General features: G+C 36.9%; 2 protein-coding genes across 12 annotated transcripts in view; one reads left to right on the plus strand and one right to left on the minus strand.

The window, feature by feature from the left end:
- Positions 1 to 16,886, plus strand: part of RAB30 (RAB30, member RAS oncogene family) — a 90,230-nt gene extending 73,344 nt beyond the window's left edge. For all 4 annotated transcript variants that reach the window (XM_025419493.3, XM_035704225.2, XM_025419494.3 and 1 more), the window contains exons 4-5: positions 3,242 to 3,425; positions 7,657 to 16,886. In XM_025419493.3, coding sequence (XP_025275278.1) covers positions 3,242 to 3,425; positions 7,657 to 7,907 — 435 coding nt within the window. In that variant the 3' untranslated portion in view covers positions 7,908 to 16,886. The remainder of the gene's footprint in view (positions 1 to 3,241; positions 3,426 to 7,656) is intronic.
- A 2,157-nt stretch (positions 16,887 to 19,043) lies between these two features.
- The window catches only part of DDIAS (DNA damage induced apoptosis suppressor), a 29,887-nt gene continuing 25,104 nt past the window's right edge, over positions 19,044 to 23,826 (minus strand). For 5 of the 8 annotated variants that reach the window (XR_007404585.1, XR_007404583.1, XR_007404587.1 and 2 more), the window contains one exon: positions 19,044 to 22,320. The gene's annotated coding sequence lies outside the window, so the exon portion shown is untranslated. The remainder of the gene's footprint in view (positions 22,321 to 23,826) is intronic. The other 3 variants (XR_007404582.1, XR_007404584.1, XR_007404588.1) reach the window with 2 other exon arrangements.

Here is a 23,826-nt window from a genome sequence, read left to right on the forward strand (position 1 = left end):
AAATTCAATTAAAATAATTGTAGGGGATCCCTGGGTGGCTCAGCAGTTTAGCGCCTGCCTTTGGCCCAGGGCACGATCCTGGAGTCCTGGGATCAAGTCCCGCGTCGGGCTCCTGGCATGGAGCCTGCTTCTCCCTCCTCCTGTGTCTCTGCCTCTCTCTCTCTATGTCTATCATAAATAAATAAATAAGTATTAAAAAAAAAAAAACAGCTTTAAAAAAAAAAACAGTTGTAGAGTTTTCTCCTATCCATTTTTTAAAAGTCTGTCATAAGTAAATGAGAAGCAAGCAAAACATTAAGCTCAGACTACAACATTTTAACCTTAGGAGATTAATTATGATATAAATAGAAGATTTGCTGGCTGTCTTTGTAATCAGTTATATATTGCATAGATAAGAATGTCTTGAACATATGCACATGTATTTTCTCACTTGACCATCTGTTCATTCATCCATATACCTATATTGTGGTATAGTAGATGGTGCATGCTGAGCCCTGTGTTAGGTAAAGCATTCTTGCCTTCTAGGAACTCGTTGTCAGCTAGGTGAAACATTTTATGTGTGAAACCTTCTTTAATATCCTACTAATCATTTAGGCAAAATTAATCAGCCCTTTCTTTGTGAGTCTGTCATCCTTTTTTCATTTGGCTAGCCATTTTTCAAATGTGTCCACCATGTACCATGTACTCTGTATGGAAGGCCCTGGAGCATAAGATTCAGTGAGAGACAGCAGTTGCCCTCAAATGACTGTCTAATAAAGAGGCACTCAAGTACACCTGTGACTGAAATGCATTATTGCAACTGCGAGACAATAGAGAGAAGCAGTGGTACAAAGAGTGTAGGTGAACAGTGGATCCTCCTGAGGGAGAGGAGGATGGTTAGAAAGCCCATGGCTGCAGTATTGAGAACATATTGACCAGCATGAGATTAAAAACTAGGAGAGATTCTCTCCTGCTGGCACCTGTTTAATAGAAGAACATCTCCTGTTTTATTATGGTCAGTTTACTGTGTTTGCCCTTCCTTTAGACAAGCTCCCTGTGAACTCTTTGAGATTAGAAATTGTGTTGTATTCATCTTTGTATCCTTCCTGTGCCTAGTACAGCACTCTGCATATATTAATGACATATAATTGCTGAAAAGGAGCGAATGAGTTGCATAGAAAATAGTAAAACCTAATTAAATGATAAAGGCAGTGGAATATGGATATTCTTAAGAATCAACTCCGAGGCTAGACATAGGCAGCCCCCTATGAGAAAGCAGCCTACATTTTGGCAAGGCCATTCAGTCAGCATTCTAGGAAATATTTCAGTGGTTTTAACTCTCAAAGCTGCTCTCAAGATGTGCCAATCATGAGAACATAGTGATTTCTAATGATTGACAGTATTAAATTCAATGACAAGTGTTTTTCAAGGCTCATTGTGGTATTAAAACAATAGTCTGTTGTTCTAAGACACATCCTGGCAGAGGGGAACCATGTCCCTAGGTTTAAAGCAGAGCAGAGAAATAGCTTTTGTCCCAGCAAAAGCCATAACATCTGTATGGTCGCCTTCAGCACACACAGACTTTCATGTACATCATAAAGAGCAGCTGCAACTTCAGATCAAAGGAGAGCTTTGTGCCACTGTTTGGGGACAGGGACCACTGGTCCCTCATTAGTCTTCTCAGCTAAACTGATATGAACAGAGGGTGACACCAACTAACTCATCCTCTTTGGATGCCAATGTATATTAAAATCACTCTTTGGGGGCAAAGGCAGCATGGTGGTGGGGTATGTCCTCAACTGGGAATAAGAAGGCCTGGAGTCTGAGTCCCAGATTTGTGTGTAACCAGTTAGAAGATGGAGGGGAGGCCTTACCTCACCTACTTTCCTGGGCTGCTATAAAGATTAAATGAGACCCGCAATAAATATTTGAACATCAACCATCTGCCAGGCAGTCACTTTATTCGGCATGGGAGATTCTTTGAGTAAAGTGGACCACTTCCCCTTCATGAAGCTTTCAGTTTAGTGAAGACAGTTAGCAAACATCATTACAAGTAAGTGATTCAAGGGTGTCATGTGCCATAAGGGAGAATTATAGGGTGGGTGGAAGAAGAAAATATGTGGCGCTGGGAGGTGGAGATGGGGAGCCTGGCATAATCTGAACGTTTCAGAAAGTTTGTGTCCCTTGAGGAAATGATGTTCTCTTAAAGGAGGGGAGTGCATTTTGCGACATGAATTTTATGCAATTAGAAGGGAATATTCTTACTATTGTTGATGTTATTTCTCAAGGCCTTCTGCATTGTTCTGTACTCAGGAGTCTCTAGAGAATGGCTCTCTTTGCAGTCTTCTACTCTGTGCAAGAAAATCTGGGGAGAAGGGAGAAGTGTTTTTTATTTTCTTCTTTATTATTAGAACCATCAGTTACTAGGTCTTAGTAGTGGTAGATGACTTCAGAAAATGTGAACTTTCAGTAGGCTTGCATATTACTAACCTCTTCATGAAACCACTGAAGCCCAAAGATTAAGTGACTTGCCCAAAGTCTTAGAGCTTAAAAGTGGTAGAGGGAGATTATTTTCTTTATTATTATTTATTATTATTTATTTGCCATGGCATTGTTCCTGTTTTCATTAACAAAGATAGTATATTAATAGATTCATTTGAATTCTGAGCTGGAAAAGGTGGTTGAGGTTGGATGTTCTCCTGCTCCACTTGCTGTCTAAAATGCCAGCAATCACAGAATGACAGCTTGCTCTGTATCCTGACGTTTGTAATACATCATTGTATTTAAGAGCCTGAACTTTGGGACTTGAGTGCCTGGTAAAATTGACTCTGGGACATATTAGCTGTGAGACACTGAGCAACTTGATTAATCTCTCTGTGCTTCAGTTTCCTCACATGAGAAATGGATATAGTAATAGTACCTACTTCATTGATTATGTTATATGTAAAATGCTTAGAGCTTGATGTATAATAAATGCTCAGTAAGTTTTTTTTTAAAGAATAAAAGAGATTCTTAGGTAATATAATAAAGAAAAAAAACCCCAAAACAAAGCAAGCCCCTCTCCCTAACCAGATACACCTACCACATTAAACAACAACAACAACAACAACAACAAAAAAGTGTTTTTTTTGTTGTTGTTGTTTGTTTCTTAGGGCAGAAAATAACCATGAAATTGAGTGAAGTGTTTCCATTTCTAAACTAAAGCAAGGCAATACTTTCTTTTCTGCTTTTCCAACCTGATCTTTCTCTTATGCCTTTATAGCTTCAGATCTGGGACACAGCAGGTCAAGAGAGATTTCGGTCCATTACCCAGAGTTATTACCGAAGCGCCAATGCCTTGATCCTCACCTATGACATAACCTGCGAGGAATCCTTCCGTTGCCTTCCTGAGTGGCTGCGGGAGATAGAACAATATGCCAGCAACAAGGTCATCACTGTGCTAGTGGGTAAGTAAGGACTAATGAGGGGGGAAATTGTTTTGTGGCCACCAGAGAATTTATAATCACATAATGCTTGTGCCTTGGTACCTTCCAATAATATAGTGTACAGCTATATAATTCATGCAGTCAACATTCAGTTCTTCTGAAATTGAAGAGAGAAAGAGAAAATGAAATAGGTCCTATCCCAAGTTGATGGTTTAGAAGAGTAAAGTAGAAAATATTGCTGATTGATTTTTCTGTCAATGGAGGCTCTAGGGAAGAAGGTGGACTACCGTGAAAGTTATGTGGGCTGCTAAACATTACCAAAAAAAAAAAAAATCTAGTTACAAAATCATGGAAACTGCTGGTCTAGAGGTACAGCATATCTCTTTAGTTGATAAAGAATTTATTCGTGAAGTAATTGCTTATTGTCTAAAAAAAAAAGATTTTCTTTTTCTCCTCTTATATTCATGCTGACTTGAAAAGTTCTAATTTCAGAAAGAATCCACTAAGGGAAATTCTGCAGTTTGTTTCATTTTGTGGGAGGATAGAACCTCTGTTTAGTAAAGGGGAAAAGCAGAAAACAACCCATGATTTTCTGTGGTTACAAATACATAACCATTAACAGTGGAATTGCAGTGACATGGATTGGATTGTTATAAACTCATCTAGTGGTGATGAAAAATGTTAATAATATATATGGCTGTTAAAATGTTTTCTTCCAGGGCGCCTGCGTGGCTCAGCAATTGAGTGTCTGCTTTTAGCTCAGGACATGATCCTGGGGTCCTGGGATCGAATCCCACATTGGGCTCTCTGCATGGAGCCTGCTTCTCCCTCTGCCTCTGCCTTTGTCTCTGCCTCTCTCTCTCTCTATCATGAATAAATAAGTAAAATCTTTTAAAAAAATGTTTTCTTCCTAAAAAGGAACACTACTATAAATTCTAGCAAGACTTGAATTTTGGAATTTCAGAAACATTGTAGAGAATCTCAGAAACATTGTTAAGTCAGAAATCATGGTTAACAATAAGGTAAGTAAACACTTACAGTAAGCATTATAGCTAGCACACCTGTGCCAGGAATCATATTAGGAAATTTATGTGTAATAATTCTTAATTTACATATGAGGAAATCATGGTTCAGAGAGGTGAAGTTCTTTACCCAAGGTTACACGGCATGTAAGATCAACTCCAAGCCTTGTATTTGTCCAACTGTAATGTGCTGCTTTGTAACAAATTGCTGGACTTTTCCTTCAGACTGCTGAGTTAAGTGCCTCTCTGTGAGCTAGCGCTCTGTGTCCATTCCTGAGAACCCTCTTGCCCACTGGAGAATGTTTGTCATGAAGCACTTGAAACACCCATCTCAGGACTTGGGCTTCTTTCTATTCTACAGAAAGCCCTTGAGAACTTGAGTTAAAGCATTATTCCTTGGGATTCTGTCTAAGGAAGTTAAATGGAGATTTGGTGGGAGATAATTAGTCCATTTAGTATGAAAGAGGCACTGGTTTAAAAAAAAACTTTTATTATGGAAAATTTCAAACATAAGCAAAAGTAGAAAAAGTGGTATAACCAACCCTCATGTACACATCTCCCAGCTTCAGTGATTATCAATTCATGGCCAATTTTATTTTATCTGTTTCCTTTCTATGCTGTTTCCCCTTGCCTTCAGATTATTTTGAAGCAAATCTCAGATGTTATATTATCTTTCAGTATTTCAATGTATATCTTTAAAGGAAGATTTTTAAAGAAGAGAACCTACCACAAACCCCTTTTCAGACCTAAAAAATGTTCTTTAATAGCATCAAAAATTTAGACAGTGTTCAGATTTCCTAGATTGACTCATACATTTCTTAAAAATTTGTTCAAATCAAAGATCCAAATAAGGCTTGTATGTTCTAATTGATTTTTGTGTCTTTGAATTCTCCTTTAACTTGTAGGTTATCCCTCCATTTTTTTCTCCTTTGGAATTTATTTGTTAAAGCATTTGTTTATCATTCAGAGATTTCAAGTCTGAATTTTGCTATTTCACCACTGTAGTGTCACTTGACAGGTTCTTCCATCACCTGTGTTTCTTGCAGATTTGTAGGTAAGTTTAGAGGCCTGGTCAGATTCAGTTCTTTTGTTTTCCTTTTTAGCAAATATGCTTCCTAGTTGATATTCTGAGGTACAGGTCTTATAGAATAGCCAAGAAAAATCCTTGACTATCTTTTAAGAATTTTTTCCACATTTTAAAATAATGAGTTGTTTCCCTAGTATCTTCCAGTAATAACTAAAATTTGTTTATATTTTGAATATTATTTTAATTTAGATATATTCAGTATATTCTAGGCCCTTGCAATTGTTATGATTGATAGTCCAGTTGTTCCAACTCTGAGAGAGGAGCTGCTTCAAATGGTCTCCTGAGTCCTGTAGATATGACCTTTTGACACTGACCTCACTTGCTTTCTGGTTTAAGTGTTCCAGGCACAATTTGTGCATTTCCTGCCCCAGACTAGGAATTAGCCATCTCTTTAAGAAGCGCTGTTTATTAAAAAAAAAAAAAAAAAAAGCGCTGTTTATTATTAATGGGAAGTTATATTCAGAGGCCACAACCAAGGTGATAGGAATCTTCCTTACTAGTGAGTGGTCATTGCTTTTAGCGTTTCAGTGTACAGAACGCGTGTGTGTGTGTATGTGTGTGGTGAATTCTGTAGTGCCCACAGGGGGTTCTATTAGGCTCCACCAAACACTTTGACTCACAAGACTACATTAGGCCACACTTGGCATGATATTCACTAAGAAGGATACAGGACAGAAAATACGGCTTAATAGCAGGTCAGCATCAGACATTCCGTCTCAGTGGAAGTAATCCTCAATAGCAGTCCATATAGTGGTCCAGGACCCCCTGGAACAGTTCATGTGTGAAGAGAAAGGCTTATGTCAGGCATGTGATGGACCTGCCTTGGCTTAGAAGCCTTAATAGGAACCAGTCTCTCTTGTAACAATTCCACAGACCTAATTTTCAGGGTCTTTCCAAGTGAAGAGCCACCATACTCAGGGAAGCCCAAAGTTCTGACTTTCCACTAGATATTTATAATTCATACACTGAATTCCTAGGTCAGATGGACTTTATCAGTCAGGGGTCACTTCTACCATAAGCTCTGTTGCTGGGCAACACAGTTGACATACCACTTTTGTCAGGTTTCCAGGGGAACAGAGGTAGAAAAAAATCTTAAAGATAAAATCCACCATGTATTATTCACACTGATACTTCCATTTATAATTCAGGAGTGTAAAAAATTTAGTTAACCTCATTAATCGTTCTCTCTATCCTTTTTCCCATGCCCCAAATCTCAGACCCAATGATACTAATACTAATACTCATTTGCTTTATGCCCTAATACCCATAGAACCTCCTGAGAATAACAATACTCACACTGTCACTGACCGGATGATCACTGAAACAGTTCAAGATGTTTTCCTTCAGTTCTTTTGTCCTTAGAGTATATACCACTGGGGACACATGGTTAAAATACTAGATCTTTTTTTTTTTTTTCGAAAAGGCAAAATACTAGATCTTAAAGTCGAAATAGTTCCCCTCTGTGTGGTTATGCCATTTCATGATAAACAGGTTCATTTGTTCCATTTTGCTTTGCATTTGTAGGGATTGCTTTTTAAATTTAATTTTGTATCCATTATCTAGTTATAGTTGTATAATTATGTGAAACATTTCTAAGATTCTGAAATCAAATGGATTAGACAAATTATATTTAGAAAGATCAAGTTTCTACCCCTCCCTATCTCCTCAACCTCGTTCCTTTCATGGGTAACCATTATCTTTAAAAGTAAAATTTTTATTCTCACATTAATAAAATAAGTTTGTGAGCATGCATCTATGTATTTTTTATCCCTTTTTCTTAGTTGTATGTTATGTACCTTTTTTTCTACTTTGCTTTATTTGCTTACCAGTATATCCTCGTGTCTCATTCCATGGCAGTATATGGAGACCTTCCTCATTGCTTTTTACAGTGGCAAATAACTGCATTGTGCAGATGTACCATACTTCATTGAAGCCAGTGCCCGGCTTATGGGCATTTGGGTTGTGTCCAGTTCTTTGCCATTACAAATGGCATTGATATTTTAAAATAAACATTCCAGTGATCACAGCCACATTTGCTTTGCTTTATTTGCCCATCTGTTTGATTTGACTTCAGATATGAAATTGAATTTTGATGCTGCCGAGCTCAAATGATGTTTTCTTCTTTGATTTATCCCTGTTCTAGGCAACAAGATTGATCTGGCTGAAAGGAGAGAGGTCTCCCAACAGAGAGCTGAAGAATTCTCAGAGGCTCAGGACATGTATTACCTGGAGACCTCAGCCAAGGAATCCGATAACGTGGAGAAACTCTTCCTTGACTTAGCATGCCGCCTCATCAGTGAAGCCAGACAGAACACACTTGTAAACAATGTATCCTCACCCTTGCCGGGAGAAGGGAAAAGCATCAGCTACTTGACTTGTTGTAATTTCAACTAAAGGCTGAGGCGAGGAGAAGCAAAAGGAATCAGCAGCTGCCCTGATGGGCTCCGAATTGCTGGGAAGATCTGGTGATGACTGTGGCTCCCGCTCTCAGACCTTCTGATTCCTGTGGGATCCAGAGCTTACAAAGCATGGCAGGCCAAAGGCTTTGTCCACAGGCCAGCATTCGCAGAACATATAACGGTTTCATCCTTTTGCAGTCAGGAGTTGGAGCAAGGAGAAAATTGCACTAGGCGCTCCATGATCTGCAGAGCATGTTGCTTTTGTTCTTAAAAAAAAAAAAAGCAAGTAAAAGCGCATTCCTGAACACAGTCCAGGGGGAACTGTGCTGTAGGGATCCCTCCTGCACGTCAGTGGGTGCATGTGGGGGCTATTATTTAGGGCTTTTGGGGGCCCTGGTTTTCCTGTCTACCAGATAAACCAAAACTGGGAAGGCCAAGTACTGCCTCTGTGGTGCGTATTGATGACTCCATGGAGACTTTGAAAAGTGTTATTTCCCTTGTCCACAGGCACTTTCAAGAACTTTGGGATGTAAAAATGAAATGAAACTTTTTCCCATGACCAACAGTAACAATCATTGGTTTAATAATATATACAAGCTCCATGACTCCTTTTGGTGCTAATGATTCTGCTCTTTCACAGACCAAACATTTTAGTACATTGATGTCCTTAAATGTATTACATTGAAATAAAAAAAAAAATAATAAGGGAAGTCCATGAATCGGCACTCTTTCTCAAAGTCTCATTACTATCTTTTCTAGGGTGGATCTGTTGGAAAATAAAATACTTTCCCTCTCAAATTCTGTCCCCTCTAAATCTCTATCATTTTCTTCTCCTATTCTCTCATCTTTCCTGCCCTTTAAGTAAATGAAAATGTTAGAAAATGAAAAAAAAAAGTTGGTGATATTCTAATATAAAAGACTAATTCTAAGACATTATGAGTAGTATGAGAAAACAGACCAGATCTGACCAAAATACTGTGGATTAATGGACTGCGATGCAGAGTTCTAAGCAGAGCACAGTCCTTGACAGCAGGTGACATCTTTTACTTCCTGGTACTATCCATCTTGGACAGACCAAGGCTTAGAATTTTGTACATGTTTTTAGTATGATAAGTGACAATAAGCAACAGATGAAAAGTCTCATGAACCACTTTTGTATCTTCAATTACCTTAGAAAAATTCTGCTTGTGGAACCAGGTGGAGCTGTCATTTGTCCCTTCTTCATGTAGTAATGTTACTCTCAGACTCATGATCATACATTCTTTCCTGTTTCTTTTTCTTTTCCTTTCTTTCCTGGTTTCCCCATTCTTTACTCTTTTCCTCTCACCCTTTATATGCATGTGTTACTGCAAATCTCCAATTCAAATGGAGGTGTATATGCCTTTACTTAGCCAATTTTAAAACAAGACTCAAAATGAAAGATGTGCTGCTGAATATGTGTTACTAATTTCTTTAGTGCCATACTTTGATGCCTTCCAATTTGTTCACTGATATAAATGCAAATTGAGGAAATAATTAAACCTGTATGTTGTTCATGGTGTCAGATGTTTCTGTAGCTTGCTGCTTGGCATCACTTAGGGATGAGTAATGGAATAAGGGTAGGATATGCAATTCTGTTGCTGTAGATGGTGGCAATCTCAGTCCTGATGTGTTGATGTTTGAAAGCTATTTAATTTTAAAGAAATGAGGCACATAGAGACATGATATTGATAAAGCATTTCTAGCATTTCTCTAGCAGATTCGTGTGACTCATCTCTTGTATACAGATTATACATATTGTATAAGAGATTGATACTTTTGGTTGGCTTCACTGTTTGTCCAGGTCCTATGGGTGAGAGAAAGAGATCCCAGAATTTTGAATTGCTTTTCTTTTGAATCTGTTTCTACAGGAAAGAAAAATCATTTTAATAAACCCCAACCAAAATCATTTATAATCGTTTTTCCCTCCTCATTTCTCCATTAAGCCAGAAAATATAAAACTATTAAGAAAACAAGTTGATGAAGGAGGGTAGAAGAACTTCTCTTTTAAACTGTGAGGAAATGTCAATAGATTTAGATTTACTGTCTTTCATTTAGGGCAAAAATCCAACTATCCCATGTGATGATCCAACTTTGTCTCCACAGCAGCAAGTGTGTTGAAAGTAAAACTGCTTTGTGAACTTAGACTTTGTTAGATTGGACAAATTTAGTCATAGAACGACAGCTTCTAGGACCACTCTTGCATTCTGAAATTCATATTCCCTAGGGCTCAGCTGCTTCTGTCTACCCTTGGCCATAATCGTAAGGGGATTAAATAGTTCTGTTCTTGGCCCTTTCCTTCCCTGTTACTCCCCCCAGCCTTTCTGTAATTCACAGTCAGTCACCCCATCCATGGTCCATAAGCAGAGATACATGGGAATTTTAGAGCTTTCCTCCCCACCTTAGTTGTGTGAATTCCAGATTAGGCCTTGTGGACACTTGTTCACTTATATATCTCTAGTTTGAGAACGATCCCTGACAATATTGTAGGTGCTCAATAACTGTTAGTTGAATAAATGACTTAGTGCCAAGTGGAGCTTTGCCAGTTATGTAGAAATTTCTCAAATAGAATTCGAGAAAGGGTACTAATTAAATGTGGTCATCTTAACCCAGACCAGGAGCTACACTCACTGGTTTGTTTACTAGTTGTTATTGTCATGGCAATATTTGCTAAGATGAGCCTTCTTAAATAAAAATGAATTCTCATTTATTAATGGTGGATGAAAAAGAGAGTTGCTCTCTCATAATTCAGTTTGGCTTAATGTGCCTCACACTATCAGAGTCCATGTCTGCTTCCATTTTTGGTGTAATAAAGTTACTATGGGGCACCTGGATGGCTCAGCCAGTTGCGCATCTGCCTTCGGGTCAGGTCATGATCCCAGGATCCTGGGATCAAGCCCCACATCAGTCTCCCTCCTCAGTGGGGAGTCTGCTTCTCCCTCTCCCTCTGCTGCTCCTCCTGCTTGTTCTCTCTCACTCTTTGTCTCTCCCCAATAAATAAAATTGGCACTAAATATATGGCAAAACTTTTCAATTTCCAGTGAAAACACATGATATTCATGTCAAAGATTTGGGAGATTCTGTGAAATTATATAGCTCGCTGATATTAATATTTTATTATGGCTTTGTGTAGACTGTATCCTGAGTGGATTTTGTGCTTTTTCCTTTACCTATATGAGGCTTTTTATTTCTTTACATGCTTTTGTTATTTCTATTGAATTAACATTTAATTTTGATTATGCAGGGCCAATTATCCTTTCTGCAGATTAGATTAGGCAATTAGCTTTCCTGACCTTTCTTTTTCCCTACCTTTTCTACTCATGTCATGTTGCTATCTCTTCCTGAGTAAAGTGGCAAGAGTGTAAGTAGAAATGAAAGTCAAATGAATTGATTTGGCAATGTGTCAATTTCTGAAAGAAAGATAAAAACCACTAGCCAAAATAATATATTTGGGTTAGGATTATTTTAAGCAATTAGATTTGTTGGAGAGGGGAGGCAGAAATTAACAGAGGACTGGATTCTATTCATGAATATATACCTTTAGAGGACACTGGTGACTTCTAGTGTTAGGTCAATGATTTGTCTCATTTATCTCCTTCACTATTACATATAATTCTTCCAGATTCAGCATCAAATTTCAGTTAATGAATCATTTTGAAAAGATATCAGTTGCAAGTGATTTTGAATTGCTCTTCTGACTAAAGTGAAAACATCTTTTTTATAAACGAAGCCACATAAGATATCATCTTATAACCAGAAAAAAACTTCCATTTTTTATCATCCCATATATCAAACCAATGGCTCTTAAGATAGACACTTTTTTTTTCTTAATCCTGCAGAATGCTACATTTTATGGCCATTCGTATTTTACAGAATACTCTTATTAGCCTCTGGAAGAGCTCTTCTAGGGTTTGCCCATTGTTTTCTCTAGATTTTTTTTTTTTAAACTGCAACTGTTTATGTACTTTTCCTCAACCATGGTCCTGACAGATGCATTTTAATGCCATCATAATACTTTTGAGACTTAAATTGAAATTCAAAAACAGTGAAAAGATGTGTCTCTCATTGTTCAGACAAACAGCACTCCACATAAGCAATATGGTTGAGCACTAATTTTGGGATAAGAGGGGGATGTGCTTGCTTTTCTTTCTTTTCAAATTTCATTTCTGTCCCACGAGTACATTTGTGTTTAAAAGGAAAGCTGCCTTCCCTTACGTTCATTACACTAGGTAGAAAGCATACTGAATTAAGAAGTTATCATCCCTTCAAACAATTAATATAGTAATCTTAGAACCAGAGAGATGACACTTCATCTTCTTCCCTAAGTCTATGATGTTGGAATGTTACAGTCATTTTTGGGAGCTTTACTTTAAAATTAAAAACAAACTGAAGCATAACAAAGATGATGAAGGAATTTAAAATTTATGGCACTCGAAGAATGTTTGAAGAAGTTAGCTTAGGAAAGAGACAGGAATACAACTAGTGAATTAGAGCAAGTCTCTGGTCAAAGCAGTGGAGTGCCCACTGATTATAAATATCATAAGGCCACAGATTTGGGCTGTATGTCAGGGAGAACCTTCTCAAAAGATGAGTCACCATGGAAGGGTCTGCTTAGATAATAGTATCTGTCAAGCAGATGCTAGATGATGTGGGAAAGGATCTCAACATCGGTTGGAGGTTGGACTAGATGACCTATTAACTTATGTTGTAGCACTTTGCCTCTCATAACAGTTAAGTATCTATTGACTCACAGCTAATGATTTTTTTTTTAAAGGCTTTGCTATTTGCCAACCCTCCTGGAAGAAGTTGGTTACATGTTGTTTGGCTAAGAGGCTGGCTTGTCATTGTGCCCTAGGCTGGGATTGCTTTGTCAATCCATTCACTGATGTTCAGTTGAAATCACAAACTGGTTCTTGAGTTAAAAAGAAGAAAAGGTATTGTTTTAATAGAAGTTATGTGAAATCATAGAAATCATGTTCTTGTCACTTGCCAAACATAAGCCATGCTCAGTTTAGTGAATAATCAGTATCTAGGATTTCAGACCAGGCATTTTTAGCAGAACAGAATCTTCAGTTATAGATCCCATGAATATGCCAACATGAAGTTTTGCAGCTTCCATTAGGGATGGGCTGGTGTGTGTTAATGACATAAAGCAGATCCTATGACCTATTTTGGCACAGCCTCAAATGACTTGGTTAGTTGGCTTGATTCTCTTGAAAAAACATGATCTGCAAATTATTTTAATAGAACCAAGCCTAAATTCTTTATGTAGAAAAAGTAACAAAACATGGATTGTCAAAAATCAGAGATAACTATAAGCAACATTTACTAATAAAGCCCATGACCAAATAATCCCATCTGCAAAATAACTTGCATCCCTGTTAGGCTGATAGATGGCTTTTCATTATTCTTTATAAAGTCATTGGTCTTGCATCAATATGGTGAGAAACACTTCAGTTTGGGTAAGAGTTTCTTTGACTCCTTTAAATTAGAGGTCAGGGCACAAAAGCTAGCCATCTCTTTAATTGGCTTACTTGGTACATGAGACAAATTTTTACTTTCCCACTGAATTAGAGCAGAATTTCTGGAGATGTTGTGTTCTAGTTCCTAAGGGAATCCTTGTTGGGTTGTTAACTTTAACATTTCAGGGAGTGATGACAGAGATGTGTAGAAGGGGGAAAGGGGGAACACCAGGTTAGGTATGAGGAGTCCTAGTACTGCCATGAATTAGCTGTAACTTTATGCAAAGCATAATCTCTTGACCATCAGTTTCCTTATCTGTGAGAGATAGACTCATAATACCTATCAGGATTATTGTGAAAATTAGTTAAGATAGATCGAAAGTTAGGACAGTGCTCAGTAAACAGTATGCACTCAAATATTAGTTCTTTTCTTCTTAATTAAGGGCAGATTTTGGATGGTCTGATAAAAGTATAGATTTTTAGGACAAAACAAAGAACACTTCTCAACTTCAAAGAGCACCATTTCTGAAAGGGCCTTAAAAGGAAGTCACTTATTTGATCCATCTTTCTGCCTTTGGGCATTACTGTTACCCAAGAGTCTCTTTATTTCTTTACATACTTCAGGAAAGGTATTCTTGCACTCTTTCCCAATAGGCAATTCCAGGGTTGCAAACTCATTATCAGGAAACTTAACTTTATTACTGAAATACCTCACAGTGCTATTTGAACCTCTTTCTTCTTGGGCCCATTCTCCACAGGAAGAAAAATGGGTTGATCTTATCTTCTTTTTAAGGGACCATGTTTGCCATTTATTATTGCCCTTAATGACATTCAGAAAAAGCTCATTAAGGTCATAATCATTATTCTCTTGGGGAATGTCAGACTAGGTATTTATAAACTCTTAGTTTCTTACTAATATCAGATATAGATCATAATCTTACTGTTGATTAACTCGTCAATTATCCATGTATTTTTCTTCCTTATGTACTTGATAACACAGTGTGATTCTGAAGTAATCTGGTTATGGCTTTTGTTTTCTCCTTTTGACAAAAATGGAGTCATGAAACCTAGTTTTGTCACCTGTTTTTAGAATTTCATTCCATAGATGACATATACTTGATGGACATAATTACCAACACCCAAATTTTGCAGGGTTTCTGTCCCTTTCTACATGTACACTGTATTCTGAAATAAAAATTGGAGTACCCAATGCCTAATAAAGCAAAAGTTTATGTAGAGAATAATAAAAGAATCTGGTCTGTTAGGATAATTTATCACTAGTTAGTTGAATGGTCCACAGTTTTGTTTAAAGTTACATAGTTATGCCTGGATTAAATAACAATAGCAAAACTTGATAAGCCCTCTGAAAAACAGCTGCTAAACATATTGCTTTCTGGAATGTAATCATTAGAAATACTCTCTCATCCTATACAACTGCAGAATGCTACTGGAACTTTCTTGTAGGCTATTTGACAATGAATGTCAATTGATTTATTTAAAAAAAATTAATCTTCTTATCCCTTTAAGATGTGTTGGGGCTTTCATGTCCCTTTGTTGAAAATTTCAAATGACTGGAACGCTGGCTTCTAATTTCTGCTCACTGAAGTGTCCTCTAGACATATCAGATGGTTGGAGCTCCTTTGATGATATGTAAGGGAGCCATATAAATGTATTTATGTAAATACACTTACATAAATGTAAGTGTGTAAGTTGTTTTCAGCAACACACACTCTCACACACACACCCCTCCAAAACTCTGTTTCAAATTTCAAATAATAATGGGTTAAGAAGACATTTTTTGATCACCTAAAGGGAAAAAGTTATGCCCCACATATATTATTACTATACTTTAATGCATGACTTTTAGTGTAGGGATGAAATGAAATGCAAAATATATCATTCTGGAGTTCTTCTCAGCAGCTAGTTAAAATATTTAGAGAAGCTGTTTTATGAAGACTTAGAGAACCCCTGACTTCCCTCCTTTTCCTATCTCTTTCCTTTAAAACATGGATCTTTAACATACACATAGTTTTAACAAACATGTTATTCATCAAATCTTATGAACTCAGTTATTAATATTTGGCTGGTTTTAAGCATAGGCTCTCAGTAATATCTGAACACACCAGTATATAAAAATCTAACCATCTGCTTCAGCAAGGCGTAATACTTAGTTTTAAATGTTAATATGCAGAAAATAACAGTACACTGTATTGTCCTATATGTTCATGTATTTTGTTTGTTCAATAAAAAGCCTGTTAGAAATATAAGCCCATAATGACCTGAGTGCACTTAGCTGAAAACACTCTATAGAAAGGTGATTGTATAAAAACTTCAATCAACATTAAATAGGAGGGATAGGGAACAGGAACTTCATTAAAATCTTTTTTCTTTTAATGAAGTTGTAGCCCTCTTTTTGGAATTAATTCACCCCTTTAAAGTGTTCCATTTGGTGTTTTTCGTATATTCACAAAGTTGTACAACACTCACCACTAAGTCTAGAACATTTTCAGTATCCCAAAGAGAAACCGTACTCATTAGCAATCACTTCTCTACCCTCCACCCCCAGCATCTGATAACCACTAACCTGCTTTCTGTTTCTCTGGATTTGCCTATCTTGAACATTTCATATAATTATACAATATGTGGGTTTTTTTGTGTCTAACTTCTTTCTCTTAGCATAATGTTTTCAAGTTTTATGTTGTATCATGAATCAATACATTCTTTTTATGGCTAAATAATATTCCATTGTATGTATATTCCACAATTGTCCATTCATCAGTTGATGAACATCTGGGTTGTTTCCATTTGGGGATTGTTATAAATAATGCTGCTATGGACATTGTGTACAAGTTTTCTCTGTGGATGTATATTTTCACATCTTTCTTAAAAGTGATTAGTCCAACAAATCAAGTCATTTGTGTTCACTTAAGCAAAACCTCTTAAAAATCCCACCTGGATATTACAACTTACAATCTTAGGTCAATTGGTCAATTAGGAGACCTCTGAAAGATGGCTAACTTCCCAATATGTCCATAGGAATCTTTCTATGAGCCTACCATTTATATATAATAATCAATTTCATGAAGACTATTTCAGTCTTGTAGAAATTGAGTTGTCAATGCACAGAGAACTTCTAAAATCCTCTGCATTGTTTTAAGGGATAGCTACAAACCACGTTAGAAAGGGACTACTCATTCAATCTTCTAGGATTCAATGAAGGAGCACTTTTAATATCTACTTTCCTTTACATATTGACTGTCTTTAAAGTTTGGATTTTCCATCTTGAAAAAAGATTGTCAAATCGCCAAACCATCTGTCCATTGTCTTGTTTTTATTAAGCAAAATTCATACTGAGAGTAAAACTAAAAAGAATGTATTTTGTGTGCAAAGGATGAATGTATTAATAACTTTTTATTTGTAAAAATTTTTTAAAAAGATGAATGGAAATTGCTTTCTCATGTACTTGTATATAAATAAACATTTCCTGTTGCCCACATGTGAAGTATAATATGTCATCAAAGTAAGTAAAAGCAAATAAGCTTTTAGTACACTAATGTCCTTCAGCATGAAGTGGAATGTGCTCTGAATTTGGGCACCTGAATTTGTTTATTCTCTAATTGGCTAACCTTGGACAAGTCGTTTAACATTTTGCATCATAGATTTCTCCTCTGTAAAATAAGGGACTAGATTAAATAATCTTTAAGGCCTTCTTATTGTAATACTAAATAAGACTACTCTGTTGTATTCAGAATATGAAGGTTTTATGCTAATTATTTCTAATGAAGAGAAAGATGCTTTATATGAAGATATAGTGGAAGGAGTATTACACTGAGAATCAGGAGACATAAATTCTAGTCTTTGATAATGACAGGCTGTGTGACTTTGGGCTAATCATTTAATTCCAAGCCTTGATTTTCTCAACTACAAAATACACACTAGATTAGATAGATATCTTTAAGGTCCCTTCTAAAACACATTATATGATTCTATATTCTTTGGATATATCACTTAAGATCTTATCTTTCACAATTAGGGATGAAACTACTTACTAATAAGGCATTCGTTCACCCATTTATTTATTTATTTATTTTCACCCATTCATTTATTCACAGTTTACTAGTATATGCTATAGGTCAGGTGTGGGAATCTGTGTCCCCCCCCCCCCCCCCCCCCGTACTGCAGGAGTCACTGATTTATTCTTTTTCTTGAAATTCATCCCCTCTCCAGTCCTTTCCTCTTACCCTGTGTTGGGATATGCATTTGAGAAATGAATGTCTTGGATTAAGACAGTACTGTGGGTCATAGAATATGGTAGAGTTAACAGGATGATAAAAGGATCAAACCTGATTTTGGACTTCCTGACATGGTGTTCTTTAGTTAGTTGAGTATAGACAACCTGTAATCTTGTTTGACATTATAAATTTAGTGTTTATAAAATATTGGGCTTTACAAAATCACTTACTATAATTTTATGCTACTGTCTAATTACAGCTCTTCTACACATGATATAAAACTCTTACTTTTGCTCTCTTAGCACCTTCATGAAAAAGATGTTACATTGTTGAATTTCTCTCCTGAATATACATGCCGTGGTTTTAAGTGTTCTATTACTAATATTAATCTGAACCACATGAAATTTGTTTTTTTAGGTTAGAACCAGTCATATATGAAAATTTCATATCATTCTAATATGATCTAGTATGCTGTAAAAGCTGCAAATCATGAGGTAAATACCATTAGCTAGAGAAGAAATTTTGACTCTTCCGTGTTTTCATTCTATTTTGTTTTTTCCCACTAAGGCAATTTGGACAAGTTATTTCACCATGAACATTGTTTTTCTCCATTGGTTAAATAGGATAAATTGTAAACTTGAATAGGATTTTAAAATACTTATGCAAATAATCAGATCATTGGAAAAAAAGTATGAATGTGGTTTATTCTTCAAATACATAAATGTTTAAATCATTGTGCTTCTCATTTGGGGTATGTAATGCTCAGGTACAGAATTCCTTGGCAAATTGGAAATTAGTGTTTTGAAAAACTTTTGAGGAGAACTTAGTTGATTCAATTATTCTACATCAGCTAACAGGCAGACTATATCTCATATAAGCTATCTATATACCTCAAAACACATCTGCAGCTGAGAGATGAAACTGGGAGCTATATTTAAACCACAGTCATGTGTCTGTGCTTTTGGCCAGGTGCTCACCTCTGAGTATTTCAATAACTGAAATATCTTATTTCCATTACTTACTTGCAGGAAACCACATGTTAGTAACATAAGACATCCTATCTAAACTTTTCATACCTGAAATTTATTCAGGCTTCCTAGAAAATAGTTCTATTTTCACATCTAGATAAAAATAAGCTTGAAGAAACAGGCTAGTTTGACTTTGATCTTAGAGATGAAACCACAAGGGCTAACAACTGCATGTGGCCTAACACTCTACAAAGTTTATCCATGCTCATATTCACATTTAATCCTCCTGGTAACCTTGTGAAGTATTTTCTGCAGCTGGAGTAGAAAGTACACACGTTTCAATGGAAGACAAAGATTAAGACCCTGCTTTGAACGTGGGAAGCATTCCAAACAAAAAGAATGAAGAGTACAAAAGCCTTTGGTCAAAGCATCTGTATTACTTTGGGCAAGTTACTTAGCCCCTTTATCTTGCTTTCATCATTATAAAATGAGGATCTCAATGCCGGCCTTCAATTATTTGTCAAACACTTGCTGTGCACCAAGAAGTGTTCTAGTCATTGAAACTATAGCAGTGAACAAAATATAAAAACTTACTTTAATGGAAATATCATAGCATAGAAAATAATACATAGTAATGTCTGATGGTAATTACTGTGAAGAAAATAAACCAAGGCAAGGGAGAGAAGCATTGATGGTGGAGTGTCACTCTTATACAAGGTGGTTATGGAGAGGTTGCATCGATAGTCTTTTGAAAATAGACTTGCAGGAAAAGTGGGAATGGTGTGCCTATTTTTGTGAAAGTGTTCTAGGCAGAGGGAACAGAATGTACAAAGACCTTAAGGCAAAAGAATTACAGTATGGCTAAAACAAATAAGAGAGGGGTAAAAGGGAGATGAGGTTTGAGGGGAGTGGTGATACGGATCATAGCAGCCCTTGGAAGGTTTTGAGTAGGCTATGATTTGACTTATATTTTAATAGACTGCTGCTATGTTAAGAGTAGATTATAAAAGGGTAAAAGTAGAAGCAGGGAGATCATTTGGAAGATGATTGGTATAATCCACATGAAAGAAGGTGACTTCGGCCATAGGGGTAGGTATGGAGATTGTGTGTTTACATTCTGGATATATTTTATTTAACAGTTTTCTTCAATTGAGGTGTAACTGACATATATTAGTTTCAGGTATACAACATATTTGATGTATGTATGTATGTATATATTGTCAAATGAACACCACAATAAGTCTAGTTAACATCCTAAACACACAGTTATAATTTTTTTTGGTCACGATGAGAACTATAATTTTTTATTATAGAAAATGTCAAACAAAGTATTAGAGTATAATGAACTTCCATATACACAGACACATAGCCCACTTTCAACAATCATCAGCTCATGGTCAATCTGGTTTCTTCCATATTCCTACTTATTTTTTCCATTCTGTATTATTTTGAGGCAGGGCCCACACATCACATAATTTCATCTAGAAATATTTCCATATGTATCATTAAAATACAAGTGTTTCAAAAACAATCACAATATCATAATCATACCTAAAAAGCTTTTTAAAAAAAGATCTTATTTTTTTTATTCAGAGACACAGAGAGAGAATGAGAGGCAGAGACACAGGCAGAGGGAAAAGCAGGCTCCATGCAGAGAGCCTGACGTGGAACTCGATCCAGGGTCTCCAGGATCATGCCCCGGGCTGCAGGCGGCACTAAACCGCTGCGCCACCGGGGCTGCCCTAAAAAAAAGATTTTAGACAAGAGAGCAAGCAAGCAAGCGTGGGGTAGGAAGGGGCTGAGAGAAAGAATCCAAGTAGACTCTGCTCTCAGTGTGGAGCCAAACATGAGGCTTGACCTCACAACCTGGCCCTCAGCAAACTGCGCTACCCAGATGCCACAATATCTAAAAAGTTTTAAATAGTTTTTAAAAATATTTAAACATGGATTTTTTATGTATTTTAAAAAGAGAGCCTACAGGTCTTGCTCATTTTTTAAAAAAAGATTTTATTTATTTATTCATGATAGACACAGAGAGACAGAGACAGAGACATAGGCAGAGGGAGGAAGCAGGCTCCATGCAGGGAGCCCGACACGGGACTCAATCCTGGGACTCCAGGATCATGCCTTGGGCCAAAGGCAGTTGCTAAACCTCTGAGCTACCCAGGGATCCCCTTGCTCATGGTTTTAAGTGTGAAAAAATAAGAATCAAGCATGACTGTAAAGTTTTTGGCTTAAGCAACTAGTAATGTTTCATTGACATTTGCTCACATGAGAAACACTGCAAAAGGAGGAATTTGAGTGGGTATGGTGAACCAGGAATTTGGTTTAGGATGTGTTGAGTTTGGAATGTCTATTAGATATCCAAATAAGAGATACTGAGTTGGTAGCTGTATATATGTGCTTGAGATCTGGGGAGAGATCAGGCTGGAAATAGAAATTTAGGAGTCAATAAGTATGGAAAGTCTTAGATTGACATCATTAAAGAAGTTAGTATAAATGGAGAGTTCTGAGGAATGGACCCTGGGGCACTCCAACATTTAGTTAGCGACAGGAAAAGAACCAGCAAAGGAGACTGAATGGGGCAGCCTTGGTGGCTCAGCAGTTTAGCGCCACCTTCAGCCCACGGCGTGATCCTGGGGACCCAGGGTGGAGTCCCACATTGGTTTCCCTGCATGGAGCCTGCTTCTCCCTCTGCCTGTGTCTCTGCCTCTCTCTGTGTCTCTCATGAATAAATAAATAAAAAATCTTAAAAAACAATAAAAAGGAGACTGAACGTATGACCAGTAAAATAGGAAAATGAAGAGCAGTGTTCTGAAAGCCTAGTGAAGAAAATATTCCAAGGAGATGTGATCAACTGTGTCAAATGCTGCTGAAAGAATCACTGAATGAGTTCAGGAGAAACAGAAGAGAGGAAAAGGACTATGGGATAAACTTTTAGGCAGTTTTTGCTGATAAGGGGTGTCAAAGAATGAGGCCAAATGTTTTTATTTTTTAAAAAGATTTTATTTATTTGATAGAGTGAGTGACTTGACACAGGAGAGGAAGACAGAATCTGGATTGGTGTCGCTGAGTACACAAGGGGAAGAATTGACTTTGAGTTATTCAAAGACACTTCATATAAATGAGCAGGAGGGAATGCAGGGTCTCTGGGCACCTAGGTGTAGGAGTGAGACAGGGAGAATGTGAGATAATATATAGGAGTACATAACACAGAGGAGGCATACAAATATTAGCTCTCTCCATTTGGGGCTTTCACAAAATGAGTTAATGCTAACAACCTAGAGCTACAGATAGCATTTTTACTAATTCACAGGTCATGGAGAAGAGAATTGGGTAGCTTTGGAAAATTGTGAAAGGCAAAATGTAGATGGAATACTGATACATGTGGTATATTGGTTAGGATTACTTGGCTATATATAATTGAAAAAAAAAAAAAAAGAAAAAACAAGACAGGGTTTCTTTTTCTCATGTGAAAGAAATCTAGAGGTTGGCAGCCCGGGACTAATACTGTGCTCTCATTGTGTTGTCAGTGGGGTATCTCTCAACTCTTGCCTCTAATTTCAAGATGAACGTGTTGTTTAAGATGGGTGCTATAGCCCTACCCATCATGTCGCTCTCCCAGGAATGGGAAGGAAGGTAGAAGGGCTTGATTTCTTCAATCCATAGAGACTTCTTGGAAGTTCCATGCAACACTTCTATTTATAGCTCTCTGGCCAGAACTTGGCCTGTAAGGAAAGTGGGAAACAGTCTTTCAAGAGACAAACACTTAGTAAAATATGGGTTTTATTAAAAGGAAGAAGCAGAGAACTGATGTCAGGGTAGATGTTAGTACCTGTGGGAAGAACATGGTTTTATAGCTAAAACTTCTGTTTGAACTCCAGCTGTATCATATACTGATTATGACCTTGAATAAGTAATTTCATCCCTGTGCCTCAGTTTTCTCTTCTCTAAAACTGAGCCAATACCACCTACTATATGTTATTCTGAAGATTAAATGAATAATACAAGTAATGTGCCACAGTGTTTGGCATTTAATAGGCACACAGTAAATGATACTACCATGAAATAGAAAATTAGTTAACTAGCAGTCCATTAAGAGATACTATCCTAATCTTTTCAGGTGGCTTTAACAAAGTACCATAGACTGACTAGTGTATAAACACCAAAAATAAAAATTTTCTTTTTAAGTTATCTCTACAGCCAATAAGAGGCTCAAAGCTACAACTCTAAGATCAAGAGTCGCATGTTCCACCACCGGAGCCAACAAGGGCCCCAATACCTGAAATTATTTCTCACGGTTCTGGAGGCTGCAAAGTCCAAAATCAAGGGGCTTGTAGATTCCATGTCTGGTGAGGGCCTGTTTCCTGGTTTATAGATGGCTGTCTTTTTATTATGGCATGACAGGAGTGAGGGAACTCTGTGACCTTTCTTATAGGATTACTAATCTCATTTGTGAGAGCTGTACTCCCCTGACCTCATCACCTCCCCAAAGCACCACCTCCATATACTATCACACTGGGGATTAGGTTTCAACATATGAATTGAAACCTAATGCAATCTATAGCAGATGTGGTAGAGTTCAGGCAGACTGGCTGCTCAGTCACAGGTTTAACGTCATCAACTTCTCCTTTGTTCCTTAAGAAATACCCAAAGGTCAAGGAGAGTTGGAACACACTGTTAATGGCATTTATTGACTCCAGTTAACTTTGTCATATCCATTCAGCTTGTTCAAATTAATATCTGACCAAATGCTTTCAATCTCTTCATCTGGTACCAACCAAACTGCAAACCATGAGATAAATAATCTAGTTAAGGCCTACAAAAATAGGACTACTTTGCCAAACACATGTACCTCAGGTTTAGATCTCCAGAGTGGGAAAATGATTCTCAGCCACTCATTTTTATGTCTGTTTTAGACATCTTGGATGACATCTGTCACTAACCTCAACCTTATATTATGTGAATATGGCCTTTAAAAGCAAACAAATAAACAAAAACTTGAACAATAAACAAAAACTTGAGTTTTTCCATCAAGAGAACTTCAATTAAAGAAATTCTGAAGGGTAGGTTTCAGACCAAAGAAAAGTGAAGGTACAAGATGCAAGATAAATTAAAGAGCAAAGAAAAAGGCAAGTATGTAGGTAAACCCAAAAACAAAACAAAAATAAAGAAATGAATAAACTAGTATCTGATAGGGTAAAAAATAAAGAATTAATATTAATGATAAATTT

Source organism: Canis lupus, chromosome 21 (assembly GCF_003254725.2).
Source record: "Canis lupus dingo isolate Sandy chromosome 21, ASM325472v2, whole genome shotgun sequence".
NCBI classification, from domain to species: Eukaryota; Metazoa; Chordata; class Mammalia; order Carnivora; family Canidae; genus Canis; species Canis lupus.